The sequence below is a fragment of the Pelobates fuscus genome, chromosome 4 (assembly GCF_036172605.1).
Source record: "Pelobates fuscus isolate aPelFus1 chromosome 4, aPelFus1.pri, whole genome shotgun sequence".
NCBI lineage: Eukaryota > Metazoa > Chordata > Amphibia > Anura > Pelobatidae > Pelobates > Pelobates fuscus.
Genome location: NC_086320.1, coordinates 62,550,923 through 62,578,803, shown reverse-complemented (window position 1 = coordinate 62,578,803; position 27,881 = coordinate 62,550,923). Strand labels below are relative to the sequence as shown.

The window sequence follows — 27,881 nt, the reverse complement described above, 5'->3', positions numbered from 1 at the left end:
TGTCTGGGCTTGATGAAAAAGAGCTATGACCAGCTCTAGTGTGTGTGTGTATATCTATATCTCTATCTCTCATACAGTGGTGTAATCCCCACTTATGGGATATGATGGTCGTAGTCTTTCACAGCAGATGGTTATCTAGGTGCTCAGAGAAGAAGAAATAGCTGCAAATCGTGCTCTTAGTAATATCATATAAGCAGAATATTACTCACAAGTGTAGACCAGACAGCCACTAGAGATGCTTCCTGCTTGATATAGCTAAATATTTATTTAAAACAGAATGTTATTGCTGAGGTAACAAACAAATGTGACAAGAAGTAACAGGAACACATCCTTTAACTTCATTTTGTGTATTAAATCCTGTCTTTGTTTTTTATTTTTGTTACAGATTTTTCTTTTTACAGAGTTTTTTACGTAATTATTTTTGAAGTTTTTTCTCCTTCTCCTCTGCCTGAGCTGAGAGTTTATTTATGCACTTTACCACTGCCTGTGCCATCTGGCTGAACCTGAGCCATTTTGAGGACTAAACTTCTACTACCAAAATCCTTGAAGCTACTTAGAAATGTTCCAAATGTTCACCTATGTTTTTGGAGCTGCCAGCAATGTATCAAGCCAAGAGCCTGAATTTAGTGAAAAAAATGATGATGAATGGATCCTTGTGGATATTATTGGTAAGCACATTTTAATTACTCACAACTTTGATCTTCCCTTGCCGCATATGGTAGTTGTATTTCGAACATACTCCTATTGTCCTACAGCAATTTCTGTTGGAAGCCACGATGTACATATCTAAATTATCATTTAAATTTTTTTAAAAAATTTTTAATTCATAAAACCCTACCGTTTTGTGAGTCTTCAAATTCTCTTAAAGAGTTACTCCAAAGATTACGACCACTTCAGGGACTTGAAGTGGTCATGGTGGTAATAGTGTATCTACAGTGTAATAGTGTATCTACAGTGTTTCAGCTTGAAACACAGCATTTAGTGGTTTTTTAATTGTGTGCCAGGGGCTAGTTGAGCCCCCAGCACACTTGATTAAGGCAGTCCAGAACTCTGTTCCAGGCCGCTTGCACCTCATGCTGGCAGCAGACTTCTATCTTTAACTTGCAGGCAGAGCACCTGCAAAGGGAAGCACTCTCCCCTCCCTCCATTTTAAACTGTGATAAATCCTTCCTCCTTACCACTCCCTCGCTGGAAAATTGGTCCAGTCAGAGGTTTTTCAATGAGCAGCCCATTATTGTACTGCACATGGTCACTGTGATGTAAAAGGGGCATGGAAATTGGTGCCGGGAGCACTGGATTCCAGGTAAGAAAAATATTTCTTTACAGGTTATACAGCAAACTGGGGGGAGAGGGGATAAGGGGTGGGAAGGTAACTCATAGTGTCTAATAGGGCACATTACACAGAATAGGTCTCTCTCCAAAAGGGTTGCATAACACTTTAACATCAAGTTGTAGTGAATTGAAAACAGAATTGCAAAATATAGTCAGTAAGTGACTATAAAAATAAAAGCAAAACTTAAATTTAGCTAAAGTTGCAGCTTGGTTATGTAGCCTAAATGTAACCATATTGAATGTGTTCTCAAGCACTCACATGGAAGTGGTGGGTGGAACAGTTCTGTATGAGTGTAAAGGTGGTAAAAACAAAGTTCAGTCTCCACAATACAAAGGGACAGTGTACCGTCAAAAGAGAACAAATAGACTATGCTTATATTCAGTAGCCCTACCCAAATAGTATGCACTTGGAGTCTGTGACAAACAGCACAATTTCAGCCTTGACTGTCATTTGTCAATGGGGTTTATCTTGAATTAAAGACCTCTTCATAGAACATTTACGCCAAATCTGCCAATAATTAGTATTTACACTCCCTACCTTTCTCTTCTCCAGTGGATTCCTGTACTACGCAGTCTGATGCCACAACTGTTGAAGAACCTGCGTTTTTTGATGAAACTTCTTCACTGTTTACAGTAGGTGCCTTTGAACCATTTGAAAACACCAGTGACTCTGTCTTCGTGCATTTCAATCCATCCTCCATGGAGGAGAGCTGGTTTGTGACGCCACCCCCATGTTTTACTGCTAGAGAATTGACCACTACTGAGGTGGAGACCAGCCCCATGGAAAATCTTTTAATAGAGCATCCAAGCATGTCGGTGTATGCTGTGCGGAACCTGTGCCATAAAGAGGTTGCAGCCTGTGAGTCAAAGTCTCTCAGCTCCTCTAATGTTGAGTAAGTTAATATGCTTCTGTTTAACTTATGTTTGCAAGTAGTTGAATTGGATGTAATGACTGTACAATTCAAACATTGTTTTTTATATAAGCTTCTTGGGTCTCCACATAGTATATGATGTTATACTGTCTGTTTTCATATTTCTAGTTCACAATTAAGACTATTGAAACATCATAAGTGAGATAGATAGATATATATATCTATTTGTGGTCGGTTAATATCGTACAGTGAAATACCTAGTGATTGGAATTAAGTTGGTGTGGTATGCCAGAACCGACGTAGAGGGTAGGCCTGTAAAAGAGGGCCTCCCCGAATGAGTTGTATAAGAGGGAGAGGTGGGTGGGGTGAACAGCGTGCGTACGGCAAGGTAGGAAGGGGGGAGGAGCGTTTATATAGGAACGCTTAACTCCTCCCACAAATACAGGCCTTAAACTTGTGGTCGGTTAATATCGTACAGTGAAATACCTAGTGATTGGAATTAAGTCGGTGTGGTATGCCGGAACCAACATAAGGGGTAGGCCTGTAAAAGAGGGCAAAAGGAAATGCAAGAAAACACACTTATTGCACTATCATATAAAATCCGTTTGCCTTACTTCTATCCGTAGGGAATGTTCCTGTATAATGTAGCTGATTCCTAGTGACTCTAATTATGTGTACCGGCGTACTGCCACTGGATGCCGTGCCTATTGAAAGGATGTGCTAAATAGGAGCCAGTGGTCCCAAGCTACTCTAATGCCAGGAGTATGAATGTAGAACCGTATTTGGGAAGTAGTTAGGGAATGATTAGTAGGTCAAGTGTCTTGATTGTCTGGTTTGAATGTTGGCGTGACATGGCGTAGTGTTTGTACCTTCTTAAATCTTCCTTGAGGAGACATGATTTGCCAGTCTGATTAGTTGTGATCGTGGAGTTGTAGGGTTCCGGAACCCTTGTACGGTTGCAGGCACATGGATTTAAGACCTGGTTGTGTGGCGCGGATGCTGTTTAGGGAGTCTGATACTGCCCAGAATTCCCATCTGTGGACGGACATTACTGTAGAGTGATGAACCAGTTATTTATCTTTTGATATTTTAAGACTGGGTATGGTTTGAAAGGCTTGTCAGAACGTGTTATTGTATGTAAGTTCGGTATAGTGTGATCGTGTTATATGAAGGTTTGACTAAAAGGTGGCAAAAAAAAAAGCAGAATAGACTACAATTGTACAGTAAACCTGTGAATGATGTGTTCCACTGAGTCGTGTTATAATGTCACGTTCTGTCGTACGTGTCCGTAGTGCATTTGAAAAACGCTATAGGTGATCACTTGTTGTCGAGTCCCAAGAGCCGGGCGACCGAATAAGGATGTTAAAATGCAGATTATGAAATGCGGAAAGTAACCGTGATGACAAGGAAATGGGTGTTGTAAGTTGGGTGAGGTACTAGGCCAAATGACTCTTGACCGGGAATCCCTAATAGTTATGTGTACAAATTGGGAGTTAGTCGAAACCAGGCGGATTAACTCATAAACCCAATTTGAGCTCTAACGTCTCCCTCTACCAGGCCCGGACTGCAATGCCGAAGGACCTTCTAATCCTGTTTCCGTCTGACTGTGAACCATCTACCTAAAGGATGAGAAGGTAAACGATTGTACTGAATATGTTGCGGACCCCCATGCAGTCGGCCTAACTGAGCCGGGCTGGTGTTCTCTAAGTTATACAGACTAGTATTGAAGGTCTGAAGCGTAGCCAGAATGGAGTTTAGGTCTCCATGTGAGCTGGACGCCAAGACAGAATTGTCAGCGTCCAGCTCGCTGGTTGCGTTAGGGAGGGATGGTCCTCGTCCGATGTTGCCTTTTTAGGACATACTGGAAAAAAAATATCACAACAACAATGAACTGATGAATAACAATACGGTTAAGCAATATAGAACTGGCTAACTAGTGCCGAAGCGAAAAGCTCTCTACCCCGTGACCAGTGAGGCCCTGCTAGTTGCCAAGTGGCTGGTGAGAGGCTGATTTTGGCGTGGGGCTCGAGCCACAAGCGTGGTGGCGGCCTCTTGGTGACAGTAAAAGATCCAAAACGTGTGGCCGTGTCAGGTGAGGCCCTAACTATAAACCTGATAGGTGGGTGAATGCGAGGCTCTAACTATGATTTGGGCCGAGGGGTGAAATCTCCGTGTTGAGATTGGGGGGTTGGCCTCGCTACGTTGTACCTCGCTACGTTGTACCACTAAGGTCAGCTCCTAACCCTAGACAGCCAGTTCCCTGACCCTAGACGGGGGCTTGATAAGGGGGTAACGCAACGTGTTTGGTGAACTCAAGTTGTGGTTTGTGATAGGTACCTGGAGATTCCCAGTCGGAGAAAGAGAAAATAAAAAGGGGGGGGGGGGGGATGGAGGAAGAAAGAAGAGGAAAGGAACTGTGGTCGAGGGAGAGGATAGAAAGAAAATTATATGCAGTATAGCGCAGTTCATGGAGATATAGCTGACAGTAAAGTATACTTAGACCCCAATCCTGAAGGGAGATGTATGAAGGCGTTGTGCCAAGAAAGCGTGGTAGTACCTGACGGCGAGAGGAGAGTGAATTTAGCAAGGTAGTGAGTAACAAGACTATTGTTACGGATAGTGAGTATGAATGAACGTATGACGAGTTGTCGAGTGTAGCTGTGGCCTGGCAAGGCAGGAATCAAGCCCCCGTACCCCAATACCCCATTGTGTAACAACGTGGCCTTGTCGAGGCAGTTGTTTGAAATGTGAATGAAAACTTAATTGTACCTGACAGAGACAGGCGACAATAGCGAACTAGTGATTGTCTAATGATAACAAATGACAATATGCAGCATTAATAGTAATTAGCAGGGAATGTCAAATGGCGGTAACGCCTGAAACTGTGTTAATTCGATACATGTATAACAGGAGTTGCACAAGCGTCAGTTTAATCTGGTAGATAAAATAATCCAACATATACAGCGTTTAATTTTTTAGATTAACTTGACCCAATAAAACAGTACATGCATAGTGTCAGACATTTAGTATTACATGGGATGCACCAATTGTAGATACACCCTTAATAAACCTGAAAACAGGACGGCAGGGAAGCTACATATTATACAGAATAAAACGGCAAATACCATAAAACCACTAGGTGGAGATACCAGCCGAATAAACTAGGTCTTTGCACTGATACATGAGAAAATATAATGGAAAGTGAAAGTTTTTTGTAACCAATATGTCGTGCATGATATAATAAAATTACTGGCATCCCTTCCTTTACCCACACAGTAGAAAAGCATAGCCTCTATAACAGCATGAGTTTTAACCCAAGTGGATTTATATCTATATCTATATCTATATCTATATCTCTAGCAAAATTAACGTTTGGAACGGAAATTTAATGAGAACGTGAAGGGGTGTGTAGAACCCCCCAGACGGGTGTTCGAAAGTGACCGCCTAGGTGCTGGCGTGAGGGGAGCGTGGGTGGTCCCCGGTAAGATTTTACCCGACATGTGTGTTCCGGGCCCCCATGAGACCACAGAGCGATGTGGAGGGGACCGGAATGAGAAGACTCACGGTTAGCAGGCAAGCCAGACCGCCGATAGCACGGCTGGAGATTGTCGAACAGCAAATGGCCAGAGCACGGCTATTTGCCGATTACCTTGGCGTTCGTATGTTTGTTGCCCGAAAGGAGGAGCGGGGGAACGGAGAGGAAGCCGGACCGTAAGAGGCGAGGACTGGCAGTTTGTCTGTCACTGAGAGTGAACAGCGTGCGTACGGCAAGGTAGGAAGGGGGGAGGAGCGTTTATATAGGAACGCTTAACTCCTCCCACAAATACAGGCCTTACGGCCTTAAACATATCTCTATCTCTAATTTTGTGTGTGTGACACACATTTTAAACTCTTTCAGTTCTTGTCAGTAGTCTATGCTTACGTACAGAGAAGGGGTTGTAGTAAACTTGTGCTACAGGTGGTTCTTCTACTCTCTAGCACAGTAACCACAGTAGTTTCTGTTGAGCATATATCCTGCCAAGTGTTTTTGCTCTGTTAAAGGAACATTGTAGTCACCAAAACAACTTTAGCTTAATAAAGCAGTTATTGTGTATAGATCTTACATCTGAAGTCTCACTGCTCAATTCTTTGCCATTTAGGAGTTAAATCACCTTTACTTCTGCTTATGCAGCCCTAGCCACACCTCCTCTCACTGTGACTCACACAATCTGCATGAAAACAAAATGGTTTCATTTTCAATCAAATGTAACTTTCTTGCTCTGCAAATTTAACTTTATTTACATACAGGATCTAGCACGCTATTAACAGGAGATGAATTCTAAGTTAAACAGAATTTGCAATAAAGGAAGTGTAAACATTAAATGATGCTTTACAGGAAGTGATTAGGAAGGCTGTGCAAGTCACATGTAGGGAGGTATGCCTAGGGCTGCATAAAGTGATTTTAACTCTTAAATCATGCTTGAGTACCCTGGTAAGGGGCCCAGTACAGCACAAAACCTCACATGAGGACATATATAGTGTTTTTGTGGTCAGGTTGGGCTGATATTTACTTAACCTGTTAGTATTTTAAAGGTTGTGACGTATTTGTGTATAACTAACTATATTGTTACAATGGCACTGGTCAAGGGGCGAAATATATTGGGCAGCAAGTGAACAGTCCGTTCTTGAATTTCTTGTGTTGGAAGCAGGAAAAATTGACAATTTTGAAAAGATGTGAACGGCTTTGACAAGGGCCAAATAGTGATGGCTATACTACTGGGTCAGAGCATCTTCAAAACAGCAAGTCTTGTTGGGTGTTCATGCAGTGGTTAGTAACTACCAAAAAGCGGTGCAAGAAAAGACCAATGGTGAACCAGTGTCAGGGTCATGGGTGCTTAAGGATCATTGATGCACATGGGGGGTGAAAGCTATCCTGTTTAGTACGATCACCCTAGTTAAATTTTAAATGCTGGCCACGGTTGGTGTCAGAACACCGTGCATTGCAGTTTGCTGTGTATGGAGCTGCAGACCAGTCAGAATGCCAAAGATAATCCCTTTACACTGCTGAACATTTGTGACATGAGGATCCGAACCGGACCATGGAGCAGTAGAAGAAGAGTGCCTGGTCTGATGAATCATGTTTTCTATTAGATCAGGTGGATGGCCAAGTGTCTTTTACCTGTGAAAGATGGCAGCAGTATGCACTATGCAAAGAAGGCAGGCCGGCAGAGGCAATGTTCTGCTGGGATTGAGCATCTGTGGGATGTGCTGGAACAGCAAATCCAATCCATGGAGGCACCACCTTGCAACTTGCAGGACTTAAAGGATCTGTTGCTAATGTCTTGGGGCCAGATGCATGAGTTCTTGGAGTCATGCCTTGATGTATCAGAGCTGTTTTGGAAACAGAGGGGTGACATAAGGCTGGGCAGCAGTGGCTTTAATGTTGTGGCTGATCACTGTATCTTCCCTAACCAGACCACATTGCCCAGATCTTTTAAAGTAGGCACTTGATGAGATGGGAGCCTGCACTGCTGCCTCACAGGCAGCCAGGGCCGCCATCAGGGGGTGACAACCATAACGGTTGTAACGGGCCCGGCGGTCCTGGGGGCCCCGGACTGCTTTGGCAGTCCAGGGCCCCACAATTACACTCTGCACCTATATATAGCGATGATCGCTATATATAGGTGCAGCCCCCCTCCCTGGACCAGGTAAACAGGGAGGGGGGAATAACAGTTATTACATTACACACACACACACACACACTGCATCCACTAAACTGACACACACACTGCATCCACTAAACTGGCACACACACTGCATCCACTAAACTGGCACACACACTGCATTCACTGCACTGGCACACACTCTGCATTCACTGCACTAACACACACTGCATTCACTGCGGGCGGGGGGAGGGGGGTGAGGCAAAATTTCTGTGGGCGGCCCTGCAGGCAGCAGCTGTAAAAGATGAGATCCCCTTTTGTCTTGCATTACATCTAGTGTGGTCTTAAAAGCGCATTAATTGTTCTCTACCAAATAAGGGCTCTGATGTGGGGCCGTGTATGGAGGGGGCAGGGATTTGGCATTTCTATATATTGTCACCCTCTGGCTTTCTCCCTGCACTGCTGTCCTAGTATGCTTGCTGTAAAAAGGGAGGAGCACTGCAAATGGATTAAGCTTCTAGCCACACTGCATTTGAGATAAGATTACAGTGAGAAAAGTAGAGGGTAGGAGCTCTGGATATGTTTGGCTGGTTACTGTGGTGGAAAGATGGGGTTCTGTGTATCTCTCAGCTTTTTTTATTTGACAGTGTGTATGTGCATACTTGTTTTGTCAGTGAGGGTCTACTCTGACTGTTTCTGACTGCCAATCTATGGCTGTATACTCACTCAAACTTTAAAATCACTTTTTGAATTCCTGACCATTCTCACTTAAAGCCAAAATAGCTGAACCAGAAATTTTGATCCGCTTTACTTCTAGTTCAGCTACTTTCACACTAAATTCAACTCATTTTACATGTCTGACATATCGAATATCCCAGATAATTTGTCTCTGATTTAGAGAATGTTTACCTGAGTCCTAATTTCTAGGGAAAGTTTGTGAAACCCTGTGATGTGGTGACTTGTATTTGTAACACAACTTGTCTTTGTTTTAGGTTGGCTAAAGAAAACGAAAAAAAAGGTCGTCAACACGCACACTGCTATGTTGCAGCTCTGGCTGCACGTATGAACTATCTGGAAAAGACCAAAAAGTTTAACTGTTCAAAATTATCTAGACAACAATCTGAGAAGTATTTTCTCAACCGAAAAAGCCTTCGACGTCAAAACCTCATTCAAGGATCCCACTGCCGTCAAATCAAGCACAGTGGACTTGTTCACCAGCCTTGCAAGCGTCGGTACAATTATTGAGGGAATAGTCTTTGCATGTACAACTCCAGAGGGGTATGCAAATGGTTGGGTCTTGGGCCGCTCTGGTTTCAGAACATTGAGCTAAAAGGGATTAAATGTTTTTGTTTTTTTTAATATAAAAAGTTGCAGGACTCTAGCTTGTATAGCACTATAGAGAAGTCCTATCTGTATGAAACTATGTTGAAAACGACACCTCACATTTCTCTTAAGTGTGATTATACATATATGTGATACTCGAGGGAAACTTCATTCAGTGTTTGTTCTAAAGCTACAAGAGGGGGAAAAAAGCACCAGGTTGGGAATGAGTGGGGGGGGGGAAGGAATATGGGTTGGACTTGAAACATTGTAACAGTTTAGTGATGTGCTGTCTGATTTTGTGCTAAGGATAAGGGGCTGGACCCTGTTAAAGTGACTCTGTCATAAGAACATTTCTTTGCACTACCATATAGCACTTTAAAAACAAACTTTCTAGAGTGTGGATGAATATGTAGATTGTTAAGCTGTTACATTTCATTATTTATTAAAGCATTTCTTATTTGTACTTCCTGTGGGCATTCGAATAACAGGCAGTTCAAACGCTGCACAGCTATGCACACTGGAATGCTTTGAGTGAACCTGTTGAGAATTTGGAATCCGAATTTGAGTTTTTTTTTTTTTTTTTTTTTTTTTTTTAAATAATAATTCACTGTCTGCTATTCGGATATGTTTTAAAAATGGCAACCACGACACTGGTGGTGTAAATGGTCTTTTAGTCAAATGCGGTAACTTCAAGTTACATTTGCAAGAGCTTGGTTACATGAAATATGTTGTGACATTTAAAGAAAAATTCTTTTGACAGTCTCTTTATCATAATAAGTGTTCATCCAGAGGGTATCTTGAGCAGTCCATAAAATATAATTTCTTAACTCAGGACCAAAAAGTCTTTTAGATTACTTTTTGTCTGGATCAGTTAGAATTTGCTATGCCAACTGCAGTCAGGTTTCTAGTCCAGCCCTATAGTTGATCCAACATTTTAGTAAAGCCTGTAGTGCCTGGTTAACATCACTGGGAAATGCGCATCCGCGGCTCTGTAGAGAATGGCATCTTTGGATGTTTTGATTTGTAGTGCAACATTGTCAACTGAGGAAGTGAAACTAGTGGTTCAATAACCTTCTGGAGGCATGCTACCTCTGATATATGCTTGGGTTGACACGTTGGATCACAAAATGGATGCAAATTATGACTTATAATTTTAAATCTGTAACTGGTCAGATGTTTCATGCTTTTTATAAGCCTTCCACATTGGAATATTATTTTCAAAGTCTATAAATGCAGATATTGTTCTCTAAAGTGCATTCAAAGAGCAGCCCCAAACTGCGGATTTTTGTTTAACTCATTATTTCTCGCAGGTTACATAATGCATTGCAAAGGGGTGTGTTTATCCTTTTTAAAAGGACAAACCAGTGTGCTTTAGCTCAGGTGTTTCTATCACAGGGATAAACTTTGGGGTTTCTGTTAATAAGTTCTTATTGCTGTGTGACCTGCAACCAGTGCGTTAAACAAAATAAATTCACTGTAAACCATGGTTGGTTTATTCTGTAAACGGTAAATTGAAAAGAAAATTACTTAATTTAGACTAGAATACCAGAATTGACAGCATTTTAAAACTATGGCCACAGCGTAGTTAGAATTGATGGTAACTAAAAATTGTAGTCAAAATGACTTAATCGCAAAAATGTCTGTTACTTGGGCCAAAACATCAGTTCAAAAACAGCTAATAGTTAGTATGTCGGTCAGTCCTTTACAACTGTGGATTACATTGACTATCTTCTGTTTTCTTTGTGGGGTTTTGTAATTTTTTTAAATTTTTTTTTCATATATGTAAAAAAAAAAAAAAAAAAATCCAATTAAGTAATTCACTTTTTTTTGTGTTTTTGTTTGTTTAGTGAATAAATCTCATGTCAGCAGCATTTTGTAATTTGATCAGGAATATGTGCACTTGCCTCCATCAGAGGGGCTTTGTTATCGTTTGCACTAGTCCAGATATTAAATTCTGTTTCTGAGCTGAATTGCTAACTATGTATTCTACCTAGTAAAATATTCTGGAACTATTTTTAAAGCCAAGCTATATAGATAGATTTTAGAATGTCTTGGTTTCAGTGTGTATGATGGGCATATAGAAAAAAAATATATATAAAAAACATTTCACTTATAACTCTATAGTTTGTAAGATTTACATATGTCTTGGTTTTGTATTTTAATATTTTTTTATAATAAACGGAGGTTCAAGCTGTTGTGAGCAATTGTAGTGCAGCAGGTGGAATGCATTAGCTTGACTGCTTGTTTTTATAGAATTTTTTTTTTAATACACTCTTTATTTTAATTTTATTTTTTGTATGTATATTGTCTCAATCTCCTTTGTTTTATCCGTTTTTGTATTTTTTTTTCTGTGTTCTTATGCCATATTGTTTATCTATTTGGGGGGGGGGGGGTGTTTCCCCTCCAATGTAGTGTACCCTAAACATTTAAAGCCGCTCTCACTTTTGGTGCCTTTGCGGTGGTTATATTTTAATAAAGATAAGGAGTCCACCTATAAGGTGATGCCTCGTGAGAGGGAAAAATATAATTACTTGAACCTCTTGCTTCTCAGACCCATAACCTTAATCCAGGTCTAAAGCTTGTGGTTGCTTAAAGTTCAAGAATATGGGAATCTACATAGATAATCTTTTTTTGCCTGTGCAATGAGTTGTGTTGTGCAGTAAGCTGCATGTTCCCAGAACAGAACTAGGAAGTCCTTCTGTCTTGTGTAGATTTTCTTCCTGTAATTGTCTCGGAGTTTGAGCTTTAAAGTGGATCTGTCACTTTTGGGTGTTATAGTGCAGAACCATCTTCAATCTGAAGATTCACTTCAGGTCCTGGTGCTTCATCTGACAGAAGCTGCATCAATGGTGTCCTCTTGCACCTGTGCAATGTTTAGGGAGGATACTGCAAGTCTGTGGGAGCTTCTATAGATCACATCTCACTGTGAGCAAGATAATTCTTGACTCCCAGCAGTCACTCATTAGGGCTGCTGGGATTGACTAAAAGTTCATGGGGAGCACTCACATCTTTTCATTTTTTTTTTTTTTAAACTTCAGGCTTGTCCATAAAACAAAGTAGTTTATACGTTTGTCTTACTGAGTTTTTGGATTGGATTCTATGAAAGTCCAATGCAGTCAGCATTCGTATTTCTTAAACTTATTATGAAAAACAGAGATGACCAGAGCCACTTTAAGAACAGTATGTACATTAGATATTCTAAAACTTATTTATTTTCTATTTTTTTGTGTGTTTAAATAAAAAGCTGCATTGTTTTGGTGGATTTTTTTTTTTTTGTTTTTTTTTCTGTCCATGTAATCTAGTCCTCTGATCTTTTGGTTTAAAAAAAAAAAAATGGATCTGTAGATATCTAGATCTTAAAGTGACTTACCCAAACTTTTGGTGGGGAGGAAATCCTATATGGGACTAGTTGGTCAACCTTTGCTAGCAAATGAGGAAAACATTTAGTGACGATCTAAGGAATTGGAAGGTAAAAAAAACTGTTACATTTAAAATAAACCAAAGCTTTAATGGGCTTTATGTTACAGGATCACTATAGGGTCAAGGAACACAAACCTGTATTCCTGACCCTATAGTGTTAACACCACCATCTAGCCCCCTTGGGCCCCTCATGCCTCCATAAATATAGCAAAATCTTACTGTATTCAAGCCAGAAGCTGTAACTCTACATGCTGTTTGCCTCAAAAAAAAAAACAAGCAGTCTGCTGACCTCATCAGAAGAGGTAGCCTGATCCAATCACAGTGCTTCCCCATAGGATTGGCTGAGACTGACAATGAGGCAGATCAGGGGCAGAGCCAGCATGATTCAAACACCGCTTTGGCAAATCAGCATCTCCTCATAGAACTGAATTGAATCAATGAATCTCTATGATGAAAGTTCAGTGTCTGCATGCAGAGGGAGGCGATACTGAATGTTTGGATGCACTTTAGGCAGCCATGACCCAGGAAGGATCTCTAACAGCCATCTGAGGAGTGGCCAGGGAATTTATGACTAGGCCGTAATGTAAACACTACATTTTCTTTGAAAAAGACAGTGTTTACAGCAAAAAGCCTGAAGGTAATGATTCTACTCACCAGAACAAATTCAATAAGCTGTAGTTGTTCTGGTGACTATAGTGTTCCTTTATAGTATACTATACATTTCTTAAAACTCAGATACATGCAATTACCTAAATGCCAGCTCTGTGCAATCACTTTAAGAATGATTGATTTAACAAAAAGATAAAAGCTTAGAGAAGTATAACTCCCAAACTGTCTATTTATATTTTTTACTTTTTCTTCTATAAATTACTCATGCTATAGTAACTGTTACTGTGGATATATATTCTTTCCACTTGTATTGCTACCATGAGGAATTATTGAACTTGACATTTTAATACTTAATTTTTCAGTCTCCATGTTCTTTAATATATAGAAATGTACCCAGTTCCCCCTCCTCCCCCCCCCCCCCCACCCATTTCAATATATAGTGACAGATCATTTTATTAAAAGTATTAACAGTCAAGTGTATGACACACTGCTGCTTCCATCAGGGCATTTTTAATGTGCTGGCATATTTTGTGGTTATTGTGCGTGATTAACTTGAATAGTCTAACGGTTACGGATTATTGGTTTAATGTGTATGCCGTAGTAATTCTTCATTTCAGTGTGTGTGTGTGTATGTGTTTTATTTTATTTTTTTTTTTGTATTCTTTGAACCAGCATTATAATTGTTGCTGTGACCGCGAGTTTACTGATTTGCATGACTAAAAATGGTGTTTTAAACTAATCAACATGTGCAGACTGAAAAGCTGGAACATAAAAGGCATTAACTTTAGGCCCAAGATACATTTTCCAGTGCATATCACTGCACCAGTGCCACCCTTTGGAATGATTTAGTATGTCTGTAGCAGTTGTTCTCGGGGTCAGATTAGCTGAACATTTTAAAGGAGTTAGTAGTTAATATGAGAACTTTGTATATAGTTTCAAAATGTTCTGATGCATGTTGCGTTTAGATTACGTTGTAAAATGTTTATCTTTGGTCTGGGTTTATGGGCCAGTGTAATACAGGTATTTGAAGGATTTGGCTACTAGGCCGCTAGTTTGAAACTGACCTGCCAGCCATTGGTATTTTTTTTAAATGTGATAATGCAGTGAGATTCAGTAAATGCTTTCTGATAAAAACATACTTGTGTGGGGATTTTGTTCTCCCCATAAATGCAAAATGTATAAAGACCTACATTAGTCAAGTAATTAAAGCTGGTTTTTTTTTTTTGTTTTTTTTTTTTAGATATGTAGCATTAGACTAATGGTTGTGGGTTTAATGTAGCCATAACCTTTCATTTTCAGATTGGTGTCTAAATGTTTCTCCAATGAATAGAAACCACTGTATCCACCCCCAGCATAATACGGTGGAATATCTTTAAATTGATGCTGTTCTAAAGCCTTTAATGACATGCAGTGCCTTTACCGGTTATAAGTGTGTTTCTGGGGTACTTGTGCTCCATGCAAGATCGGGGCTGAGCAACTCCAGTTTTTCTTGTCGCAGTTCCACAAGCATTTATAGGTTGGAACCTTTTTTTATATTTAACAAGCTATAAATCTAGTTTGGATGGGTGCTCTAACCAGCTAGAAGAAAATCTTTAAGCAGTTCTAAAACTGTACTCTTGGTATTACTGGTTACTACCCACTTGAATGCCAGCAATGTGTTTATAGGATTGCACCAAAGCTGGTGTTTTTCCATAGACATGCTCATTGCTGAGAGCCTGTGTATACTGTGCAAGGGGGGCTTTCAGGGGCTAGAACTTTTTAGTTGTCGGTTTTTAAAGTGTGGTAAATCCATCCTGGAGTGAACATATACTAATCGGCTATGTTAATCATAGATATATAGTGTGTGAACGATGTGATCCCATACTTGCTTTGTATTGCGAAAAGAAATTGTAAACCGAGGCATTATTTTCAATGGATTTTCATTTGTAAACCGAAAATTGTTAACCAAGTTGTTTGTAAACCGAGGTCCCACTGTAATATAAATATTTTGGTATTGGGTGTGTCTTGTTTGTGACACACCCGATACCAATACTAATTACTATTTTTTTTTTTTTTTTTTTTTTTTTAATTATGTGCATGGTATTGGCTCAGCCTTGCATTTTTCATTGAACTATTATAGCTACAATGTTACAATTAAGGTTACATTTATACATGTCCTCATAAAATTCACTTTCTGTTTTAACAATGTATCTGTCTTCTCAAAAATCATAACAAAGCAGAATGAGGGTCTTCCTGTTAAACTTATATCCCGATTCCTGTATAGTAGGACGTTCAGCTCCATTCACTGCTAAAATCCACCAAGCAGCCTGTGGAGCATATATTTCAAAGCAGATGGCAGCAGGGAGAAGGACAAAAAGCCATCTGTACAGAAACTGCAGCCTTGACCCTTTCAGTGCCATGACGTTGAGCAGCACATGGCTTTCTAATGTGTTGCCTACCCCACCATCTCGCTTTTTAAAAGGGTTAAAATGACTGCTTAACAAATTAAAAACCAGGCTAGTTGTTTCGTGCTTAATTCATATACTGGAGCCCTTGGTGTCTGTCCCCCCCACCCCCACCTTCTTATAAAATTGTAGTAATGAAGGTCTAATTTATTTATTAATATATTTTTTTTTCTTTTTTTTTTTTTTTTTTTGAGAAAAGGGCTACAGAGCTGGTAAACACAAGTCTTTTAACTTTGCGAAAGTAATAGGATAATTGTTTTTCTCCAGACTTCTAATGGTGTATGTTATGTTCGATGAAAATGGTGGTTAATTTTGGCACAGGTGGCTTTTGGCTACTATTACCATGATCTACAGCCATAAAAGTGGCTGCTTAAGCACCCTGGGAAACGCCATCACTGTCTTAGAATTCTGCCTAAATGTCTAGTGGTGAGGAATTTAATTTCTCTAGAATTTGTATTGATCTTGGTTAATTTCTTATATGCTGGAGAAATCAGCAGCTCAGAGGATTGATCTTTCTCACAGTTTTGCTTGTTTTTTAATAAATACATAGTACAATATATAATATATAAATTTTATTTTTTGCTCCCTGAGAAAGATATTGTTTAAGATGTGATTAATTGATGGTCTTGTTTAGTGCACAGTTGTTTATGGCACCTGCCAACTGTCTATAAACTCCAACTCTCTCCAGTTTTGTTAATGAATGGAGCATCCTAGGTGGCTGGCCTTGCAGAGCGGGAAATCCTGACAGCTGTCTGGGTCATACAGAGACTCCACACATGAATAGGATGTCATCTAAACATGCAAAATGTTGTAAACCTGCCCCTTTTCTGCTTGGGGATCTAAGTCTGACTTGCAGGAAAAACAAATGACACATGCCATTTCTGCCCTGCAGCAGCTTCGAATTACTTGTGCCATGGTGGATTGTGCCTTAACCCCTTGAGGACCAATAATGTGACTTTTGTGGCATAAAGAACTTGTTTACAAGGAGGGCTAACTCTGGCACCCCAGGTGTTTTTAAACTATTTTCATAATCTGCAAACTGTGTGGCACTTTTTATTTTTAATATATGGATGGAGTGTTAAACCATTTATATTTAAAAACATCCCTTTCCCCCCCAACTTCACACACTTGGTGGTGAACCCCTGGCTTTGTGTTGTAACCCTTAGGCAAAGGCAAAATTAATGGGGTTAGGGGGGCTATTATGTTCATTCAAAAATACATAGTATGGCAAGATCATGAGTCATACTAATTAAAATAAATGCAGCATAGCTAGGTTGGTGCACTTGGCTACCGCTGATTGGCTGTCGGTGCACATGCAGCCGTTTTGGCTGTCAGTCTGGAGACATTTAACCCCTTAAGGACACATGACATGTCTGACACGTCATGATTCCATTTTATTCCAGAAGTTTGGTCATTAAGGGGTTAAAGCTGGGTACATCCACACCATCTAGTTGGACAATGCTAAAACATCAAGCGGGCTACTTTCATCTTCATCTTTTTGCTTCTGTCTTAGTGGACAACCCTGTTAATGTTGTTAACTTATTTTCTAAGGTGCAGATTTAAAGGCAATTAAAGTATTTAGGGCAAGATAGCAAAACATTTTCCTGTCGTTTTTTTAACCTTAAACTAGAAATTCACTTGTCATTTTTGCATTGGTGAAACACTCTGCAAGACTAAACTTTTCTTCCAGTTATCTGTAACTTTGGTGTTAACCATATATCTGCAAGAGTTCCATTAAAGATGTGTGTGTGTGTGTGTGTGTTACAATGCAGTAGAGTGCTTTGAAATGTCATCCGTTTTTGGGCAACATATAGCCCAGGCATATGTACCTTGTAATTGCATGTCTGGCATCCTAAATGCCACAGAAGATCACAAATGGACAGTGATGGGTTCAGGTCACTGTCAGGGAAATGGGTATTTTGCAAAAGTGTTTACTTGTTACACTAATGCCTCTACTTGAAACTGTGCCTCTGATCAATGGATTACCTATATAATGTTACGGAGAGCACTATAAGAAAGATCCTTATTGTGTGGACAAATCGTATATGCCATAATTGGTGGAGGTGATTGTTGGGTGCTGTGGTTTTTTATTTTTTTGTTTGTTTTATTTTATATTTTTTTCATTAAAGAGAAATATGTAAACCATACATTTAATCAAAAAATGGTTACAAAACGTTTAGATTAATACATTTTTATTGAAATAATTTTTCAAATTATACATACACTTATACAAACAATGTTACAACGATTAAGTAACAAACTTTATATACGTACAATACATTACAAAAACTAAATACATACATTATTGTTTGGTATATTACTTGTTTAGGAAGGGTATAAATAAAGGTAACCATTTAGTAAAGTGAGGAAGTTATTAGACTTTTTAATCCACTGTTCATAATGAGATATATATATATATATATATATATATATCTCCATTTCAAGCTGGAATATAAGTTGGTTTTTGTACTGGGAGATATCTGGAGTTATTTTCGCAGACATAAGCGAATGTAAGGTCGGTATTTGATTTTTGGGAGATTACCCCAATTTAGGTGGATCAGACCAATTTCTGGAGATTTCTTTAGATTAATATTGAAGAGACACATGATAAGAAATATCGAATCCCGAAAGGTAATTCTTTTTGGGCAATTCCACCAAATAGATAACGTAGTTCCTTCCTGAGCTAGACATCTCCAACAAAGTGGAGAGTTAGACAAAGATATCTTGGCCAGCCTGGTTGGAACCACATACCATCTATGAAGTACTTTGAAGAATGTTTTGATAATATTAAGGCAGTGTATATGCTTTTTAAGTACTCTCAAGGGGTAACACCATGGTTTATGGTTAAAATCTTTTTCCCATTGTTTTTAGCTGAAGGTTGTATATTTGAATATGATTGTCTAATTAAATCGATAGCGATAGAGCTAACTGATTTTAGATTCCTTTTTATTATTATTTTTTTTTTTTTTTGTACAAGATTTTGTATATTAAATTCTTATCTCCTTCAGGTTTTTAAGAGAAATTCATTCAGGAATCCTCTACTCTTAAAGGGAATCTCCAGTACCAGGAAAACAATCCGTTTTCCTGGCACTGCAGGATTCCTCTCCCTCCCACCCCCCAATCCCCAGTTGCTGAAGGGGTGAAAACCCCTTCAGTGACTTACCTGAGGCAGTGACATGTCCCATGTTGCTGCCTGCTCCTCCCCCGCCGCTCCACCTTCTGCCTACGTCGGCCGGTGGGCGAGACTGATCCCGCCCACCGGCCGAGGAGACCTAATGCGCATGCGCGGCAATGCCGCGCATGCGCATTAGCGCACCCCATAGGAAAGCATTGAAAACGATTTTCAATGCTTTCCTATGGGGAATTGAGCGACGCTGGAGGTCTTCACACAGCGTGAGGACGTCCAGCGACGCTCTAGTACAAAAAACCTGTGCTATAGAGCAGGAAGTTCCCTCTAGTGGCTGTCTAATAGACAGCCACTAGGGGAGGACTTAACCCTGCAAGGTAATTTTTGCTGTTTATAAAAAACTGCAATAATTACACTCGCAGGGTTAAGGGTAGTGGGAGTTGGCACCCAGTCCAATGGGCAGAAGTGGTCTGGGTGTCTACAGTGTCCCATTAAGTAAGTGAAGATTTATTTATCGGAGATGTCAAATTTCAATTTTAAATTATTAAATGAACACAAATTAGAATTTCGAAATGAGATCTTTGATAATTTCATTATGAGCTCGAATGTTTGCTTCTTCGAATATTTTTTTTTAGCTATTTAAAGAGTTTTTTTTTTTTTTTTTTTTTTTTTACACCCCTTAAGGACCAAACTTCTGGAATAAAAGGGAGTCATGACATGTCATGTGTCCTTAAGGGGGTTAATTAATTGCCATTCTTCTATGAGATGGGTTACAATGCTTGAATTAAGTTGCATTAAGTGGGAATTGAAATGAGTAAAATCATCCCATATCAGGAGGGCTAAATCTTTTTCATTTATTCTAAATGATTCTATCCTAAACCAAGCTTGATTTCTAGAATCTGAAATTTATAAATATGGGTAATAATATTAGCATTATATACATCCTTAATCAAAGGGACTACCATGCCTCCATGATTAGTTATTTTTTTTTTTTTTTTTTAATTTGCGTTCTAATTCTTGGCGTTTTTTCCTTTCCAAAACGTTTAGAGCACCCAAACATAAACTATATGGCCATTATTTTGTTTATTGCGCTGTACAATGTGTAGGCAAAACTTGCAAGCAAACAACAAATAGGTAAATGGGACCATAGAAATAAGGGGGCTAGTTTAAACTTCTTTCTAATCTAGAAGAACTGTATAGTTTTACAAAATATAAAAAGGAACAGCTGATTACCATGGTTGTAATACATACATATACGCACTTGTTTTTAATTTATTGTTTTGTGATCTTTTTAATGTCTGCTATATTTGGTTGCAATATCCATTTTTTTTTATTTATTTATTTTTTTTAAGTTGGGGTTTGCTATTAACACCAACTCACATCAGCCACCTGAGTACTTCTGCCCAACCATTGAAAACATTTTTAAGTATAATTTTACATTCAAAGTATTTAGTTACAGTTTTGTTAAACTCATAAGGCTATATTGTTTAGCCTTTTTGTTCAACAAGAGTAGAATGTGGCAGGCTGGTTGGCAGGTAGGTCTGTTCTCTCCACCTCTGGTAGGTACAAAGAAAAGCTGTTAATGGCAAAGACAGATACTATTCATGCAAAAGTGAGCTTGTCCCTATCCACCAGCAGATAATTTGGATCAGTAACCCCACCCCAAATTTGAGGCTTGTTTGCTGCTTCCCAACAAAGATGGTCCCTGATTTCCCCTGAGTCAAGTTTCTTGAGCAGTTTGATTCAATGTTTATTTTTCTTAAATACTTGGTGAGAAGACAAAACTTGATAAAACACCAGAGTGCTGTCAGTGGCGTTCATGGTTAACTAATGACCTCGTCCACACACTGTATGGAGAAGATATGGCCAAGCAACACAAGCTATTCTTGCTCAACTTGGGAATTATGGAACAATTACCCTGGTAACCAGTTGAATGATCCTCAGTGTCTAGCAATCTCACCTAAAATGGAACTTTTTTTCCCCCTTTGATAAATCCTCTTGTATATTGCAATTTTTAAAAAATGTTTATAAATTGACCCTTCTCTCCGACCTATAAATTAATGTCTAATTGTGCTGTTACAGTACTACTTTTTAAAATTTTCTTTGGTGCAGACTGTTATAACCTAAATTGTTACTGGCTGTGTGTCTTACCTCTGTTCTTTCCATAGTTGGCTTGAGACAGGTTGTATTACGGAGTCTGAGTGGATTATACGGTGTATGTGAGCATTTTTGTATTTTTATTAAATTTGATAGTTTTTTTTTTTTTTTTTTCTTCTGCCTATTAAGAACTTGAAGATTTGAAGAGATTTTATCTAAAACATCTATGCATTAATGGCAGCTGACTTCTTGAGCCACATCTCTTTTTATGAAGCAGTTTGTGTTTTGTCTTTTGTGTTTTTTTTTTTTTTTTTGTGTTTTTTAAACTTGGTGTATGTATCAATTATAAGGTTTCAGTTAAGAAGAAAAAAAACAGCACTTTGCCAAAAAAGTGTAGCATTATATAAACTAATTTTATTTTTTATTCTATGTAACTCACAATAAAACGTTTAAAAAAATGTATGTTCTGTGGGTTTTTTTTAACGTTAAATTTAACTTTTACATTTTATTTTTATTAAGCCATGCAAGTCCCTCACTTTTTTATTTTTATTTTTTTGCAGATCTAGGCACTCTATTGTAGTTTGAGCATTAGCACAGGATGTCCTTTAATACTCAAACTACTCTAAAGGGTCCCTTTTGTCCCCCTTCCTTTGCTGTCCCACTGGTGGCAAGTAAAGGGTTAAGTAATCCCTTTTCACTTACATGATTTAAAGTGCCAAAGTCCCTCAGTGCTGGGCCAGGTTCCTCCTCTGCCAACATTGGCCAATGGTGGAGAATAATGTGCGCTCCCCCCACGCACATTATGCCTTCCCTATAGGAAAGCAATGTTGGAGTATAGATGTTGCTTGTGTACAAAATATTATGTATAAAGTTCAGTGTAAGTTAGCCGACTATGAACTTCATGTTGATATCTCTAACTGCTGACACAACTATTTATGTGCATATATGTACAGAATAATACTACATGGCATTCCAGGATTGGCTAAGCCTCTTCCTGGTCTAGTCAAAACTTGCTGCACAAATTAAAGGGCTTGATTTTCAACAAATATATAGGATATTTTTTTATTTTTTTGCATATAGTTAATATTACATAATGCATTCAAAAAATATGGCTTAACTCCAGCCAGGAATGTGCTCCTTAAAAGGTACACTAATTGTAACTTACACACCATTAAAGACATCCTAGGAAACTTAACCACTACAGTAATTATGGTGCCATCTGACAATCTGTTTAACGGTTTACCTCAAGTTTTTTTTGTTTTTTTTTATTATTATTTTTTTCTTATGTATGATTTACTTAGGGTGTCAACTGATTGCTCTAAGCCAATCGGTGACAGTGGCCTGAGACTTCGTCTATATGATTTTCTGAAAGCAGATGTAGATGAAGACAGAAAAATGATACTGCAGGCTATAACGTTAACACCTAAAGGTAAGGACCTCCTAGCAAAATAATTAAATTTTGAGGAAGTTGCTATGGTGCCTGGCGTGTTCTTTAAAGGCAGTAGGTTCCTCAAACAGGTTTGAGTGCCAGGATTAGTCTACTCATATAATGAAGGAGGAGACTATATATAAAAGGGGGAAAAACTACCACAACAAAAGGACATATTTTTAAACCTTTTAGACTATCAGGAAGTATTACTTTACTGAGCGGGTAGTGGATGCATGGAATAGCCTTCCAGCTGAAGTGGTAGAAGTTAAGGAGGTAGAGGTGAAGGAAATTAAGCATGCGTGGCATAGGCATGAGGCTATCCTAGCTATAGGAGAAGGCCATGGACTAATTAAAGTATTAGAAAATTGAGCAGACTAGAAAATTGGGCCAAATGGTTCTTATCTGCTGTCACATTCTATGAACTGCTCATGTATAGGCTCAAGTGCAGCATGAGAACTACAGTATGTAAACATAGTGTCAACCTGGACTTTGCCATATTTCCACCATCATTGGATTATGGAGCAACTCCATTGAGTTGTAGGCTGAAAATCTTGTCACATAATTACCAGATTTTACTAATTTTATGACGTAAAGTCATGGTTTTATTAAAGAAACGGAGGCTCATATGCTTATCTCTTTCTTTTATTCCTCAGCAGCAAAGAAAGAATACTTAATATTCAAAGAAAAAACAAACGTACCCAAATTTTTAACCACAATATAAACATGTTATCCAGTGGGACCGTTCCTAGAACCATAATGTCCCTTGTGACCTTAAGCCACTCCTCTTCATGATGCCGACTAATATCTCGGCATAACCGAAAAACTGTACGTCCAACTCGGTGCAGAGAACCAGCGCCTCCAGGACGGGTCAACAGTTGAAACTCCAATTAGGAAACTTGTATGCATCCGTTCGACCATGTGTAAACTGATGGTGGCCGGTGTGCAAACTAATTACGAGGCTGTTGGAGACAAAGAAAAAAAGTGGTAAAATATGTTCCTGGACATGTTCCTGGAATATATTCACCATGTATAAATAAACCTACATTATGTACAATGGTACAACGTTAATATTAAATAGACGAACAAACTGTATCAAAAGGACTGAAAACCCAATTTGTGTAAATAAATACATATACTCTAGGGAGGGTTCAACATACCTGTATCGGATGGGATAATACTTGCCTATGTGTCCGTAATAAAATCATGACTTTACATCATGAAATTGGTAAAAATCTGGTAATTTTTATTAAAGGACATGGAGGTTCAAATCTGTTCAACCACAGTAGTGGTTCTAATAGTGTGCCCTGTATGTCGAAGTGTCGATATCCGTCAACGGCATGATCCATTTAACCCAACGAGATAAAGTGGTAGATGTGGATGTCCTGGTGCTAGAAACAAATCCAGATACGTAGGGTCACGTACTGAAGAGGTCTTCTCTTCATATTCTTTGAGGCAGGACACTGGGCATAGGTTGATATGTGGAAAAGCTGGATAGAAGACTGAGGTAATAGATGTCTTCGTGCGCCTTGAAATGTCAAAGGAAATGCCATTTCGGCTAAAGGAACGTGCCGTATAGTCGAGAGCATGAACATCTTAGACACATTTCCAGGAAATTAAACAAAACAGAACTAGTTTTGCCCTTAGCTGCTTGAGCAGAAGATCTTTATTCTGAGGCCAATTTTCAATGAGTTGGAAAACCAGGCTCATGTCACATGAGGAGGAATATCTAGGGCGTGGTGGGTGTGCAAATCTGATGCCACGAAGAAGTCGACCTACAAAGGTATGTTGGCCTGATGGAAATCCGTTCCAACCCAGATGACCCGCTGAAATGGCCGATCTTTATAGGTTTATTGTATGGTACGCCAGACCGTGTTCAAAGAGCGAAGTGAAGAAACCCAAGACATAATTCACAGGTGCAGAAATGGGATCCATGTATTGTTCCATGCACCAACCGTTCCATGAGTTCCAGGCATGGAGATATGATTTCCTTGATCCCGGTGCCCAAGCTCCCGTGAAGAGGTCCAGAGTAGTGATGTCGCGAACACGAAATTTTCGGTTCGCGAACGGGAACTTCCGCAAACATTCGCGAACCGCCATTGACTTCAATGGGCAGGCGAATTTTAAAACCCACAGGGACTCTTTCTGGCCACAAAAGTGATGGAAAAGTTGTTTCAAAGGGACTAACACCTGGAGGGGGATCCATGGCAAAACTCCCATGGAAAATCACACAGTTGATGCAGAGTCTGGTTTTAATCCATAAAGGGCATAAATCACCTAACATTCCTAAATCACAATGGGTATGGATTGACACCTGACATATGATGGATTGACACCTGTCCTCAGAGACCATGATACACACTGACACAGAGCAGAATAGAGACTGTTCCCCCTACATAGGGTCACTTGGCAGATATGGATTGACACCTGTCCTCAGAGACCCTGATGCACACTGACACAGAGCAGAATAGAGACTGTTCCCCCTACATAGGGTCACTTGGCAGATATGGATTGACACCTGTCCTCAGAGACCCTGATGCACACTGACACAGAGCAGAATAGAGACTGTTCCCCCTACATAGGGTCACTTGGCAGATATGGATTGACACCTGTGCTCAGAGACCATGATACACACTGACACAGAGCAGAATAGAGACTGTTCCCCCTACATAGGGTCACTTGGCAGATATGGATTGACACCTGTGCTCAGAGACCTAATTGTGTGATAATGGTAATACTATTACCTATTATATAATATTGGCAGGGGCAAGGAAATTCCCTCTAAATAGATGGGTATAGGCAGAGAGTATGGAGACCGGAGTGATAGTGTCAATAAGGTGATATGAAGTTAAATGTATCACAGACACACAGCCATCCTTTCTCTTAGCTAGTTTCCAGAAATGCTGGATAGGTAGAAGGGCTATAAAGACCCAGAGAGGTCTAAGAAGAATCCTCTAAACTAGCCCTAATCTCCTTAAACACCTTCAAGGGTGTTCTAAGCTAAAGCTCAATCTAAACGTTTAGATGACTGCCTGATTTCCCATCACAGATGCTGGCTAGGAATAGCACTGTGCAAGACAAAGAGTGGGTCTAAGTGCCCATAGTGCAGTAAAGTGTCCCTAGTGAAATGAAAAATAGAATAACGAGCTGGCGCCCTATCAGGGGACGTGTATATGGCATCGATTTTAGGAACCGGGAGATGGAAAAAGATGCTTGGTCGGTCCTCCTACTTCAAATTGGGGGCACTGCGCGTGCAATCTAATGTGCCACTAGATAGGAGTGGTGTGTTAAGTAGTACTATTCCTATCAGTTTAATCCCTGTTATGTGCCTTTTTTTTGGTTTGGTTTTTGAAGCCACAGTGCAGCACCAGAGGCCCGAAAATTTAGGCATGTACACATGCCTGAAAAATTAGGTATTGTTGCAGCCGCTGCTGATGTTTGTTTCCCAGGCAGAAAGTGCCCTAAAACATTGCGGCTTGAACCCTAGTTGGTGGCGGATAAGTCACGCAAGTCAACCGGCATTCAGAGCTAAAATACAGCAGCGTGTGGACCATTTTTAGACCAAGGCTAAATTGCCCACTGTCAGTCCCTTCGGGATCCATCCCTCATTCATCTTAATAAAGGTGAGGTAATCCAGACTTTTTTGAACTAGGCGACTTCTCTTCTCAGTGACAATGCCTCCTGCTGCACTGAAGGACCTTTCTGACAGGACACTTGAAGCGGGGCAGGCCAGAAGTTCTATCGCAAATTGGGATAGCTCAGGCCACAGGTCAAGCCTGCACACCCAGTAGTCAAGGGGTTCATCGCTCCTCAGAGTGTCGATATCTGCAGTTAAGGCGAGGTAGTCTGCTACCTGTCGGTCGAGTCGTTCTCTGAGGGTGGATCCCGAAGGGCTGTGGCGATGCAGAGGACCTAAAAAGCTCCGCATGTCCTCCATCAACAACACGTCTTTAAAGCGTCCTGTCCTTGCCGGCGTGGTCGTGGGAGGAGGAGGATAACTTTCACCTCTTCCCCTGTTAGATTCCCGTTGTGCTGTGACATCACCCTTATACGCTGTGTAAAGCATACTTTTTAATTTATTTTGCAAATGCTGCATCCTTTCTGACTTCTTGTAATTCGGTAACATTTCCGCCACTTTCTGCTTATACCGGGGGTCTAGTAGCATGGACACCCAGTACAGGTCATTCTCCTTCAGCCTTTTCATACGCGGGTCCCTCAACAGGCACGACGGCATGAAAGACCCCATTTGCACAAGGTTGGATGCCGAGTTACTCATTTCCCGTTCCTCCTCCTCAGTGATCTCAATGAAGGTATGTTCTTCCCCCCCAGCCACGTACAACACCATGGGTACCAGATAGGTGACAATGAGCACCCTGGGATGCCTGTTGTGTTTGGTCTTGCTCCTCCTCCTCCTCAAAGCCACATTCCTCCTCTGACTCCTCTTCCTCACAATCCTCTTCCAGCGTTGCCGCAGGTCCAGCAAGCGATGCTGATAAGGCTGTTTCTGGTGGTGATGGTGACCACAACTCTTCCTCTTCCTCTTCACGCTCATCTATGGCCTGATCCAGCACTCTTCACAGGGCACGCTCCAGGAAGAAAACAAATGGTATGATGTCGCTGATGGTGCCTTCGGTGCGACTGACTAGGTTTGTCACCTCCTCAAAAGGATGCATGAGCCTAAAGGCATTGCGCATGAGCGTCCAGTAACGTGGCAAAAAAAATCCCAGCTCCCCAGAGGCTGTCCTAGCACCCCGGTCATACAAATATTCATTAACGGCTTTTTCTTGTTGGAGCAGGCGGTCTAACATTAGGAGTGTTGAATTCCAACGTGTCGGGCTGTCGCAAATCAAGCGCCGCTGGATATCTGCAAAGTGCGCCATGGCCGTGTAGGAACGCCTAAAATGGCCACACACCTTCCTGGCCTGCTTCAGGATATCCTGTAAGCCTGTGTACTTATGCACAAAGTGTTGTACGATCAGATTACACACATGTGCCATGCACGGCACATGTGTCAACTTACCCAACTTCAATGCCGCCAACAAATTTGTTCCGTTGTCACAAACCACTTTGCCGATCTCCAGTTGCTGCGGAGTCAGCCACTTTTCCACCTGTGCGTTCAGGGCGGACAGGAGTGCTTGTCCAGTGTGACTTTCTGCTTTCAAGCAAGGCAAACCCAAGACGGCGTGACACTGCCATATCCGGGATGTGGAATAGTACCTGGGGAGTGCCGTTGATGTGGAGCAAGACGCAGCAGCAGAAGAGGACTCAGCCGAGGAGGTTATGGAAGAGGTTGGAGTAGGAGTAGAGGAGGTGGCAGCAGGCCTGCCTGCAAGTCGTGGCGGTGTCACCAACTCCTCTGCAGAGCCACGCATTCCATGCTTGGCAGCCGTCAGCAGGTTTACCCAATGCGCAGTGTAGGTGATCTACCTGCCCTGACCATGCTTTGCAGACCAGGTATCAGTGATCAGATGGACCCTTGCCCCAACACTGTGTGCCAGACATGCCATTACTTCCTTTTGCACAATCGAGTACAGGTTGGGGACTGCCTTTTGTGAAAATAAATTTCGTCCGGGTACCTTCCACTGCGGT

At 40.4% G+C, this 27,881-nt stretch overlaps 2 protein-coding genes across 2 annotated transcripts in view; both read left to right on the top strand.

Annotated features, from left to right (window-relative positions):
* The first annotated feature begins 411 nt into the window (after nt 1-411).
* Nucleotides 412-9,091, top strand: TP53INP1 (tumor protein p53 inducible nuclear protein 1). The gene is made up of 3 exons (XM_063451227.1): nt 412-668; nt 1,886-2,225; nt 8,839-9,091. Exons 1-3 carry the CDS (start codon nt 560-562, stop codon nt 9,089-9,091), a joined length of 702 nt encoding a protein of 233 aa, XP_063307297.1. The 5' UTR covers nt 412-559.
* Nucleotides 9,092-9,099: 8 nt separating this feature from the next.
* The window catches only part of CCNE2 (cyclin E2), a 55,882-nt gene continuing 37,100 nt past the window's right edge, over nt 9,100-27,881 (top strand). The window contains exon 1 of the mRNA XM_063451237.1: nt 9,100-9,124. Within this exon, the coding sequence (XP_063307307.1) occupies nt 9,107-9,124 (18 nt within the window). The 5' untranslated portion in view covers nt 9,100-9,106. The remainder of the gene's footprint in view (nt 9,125-27,881) is intronic.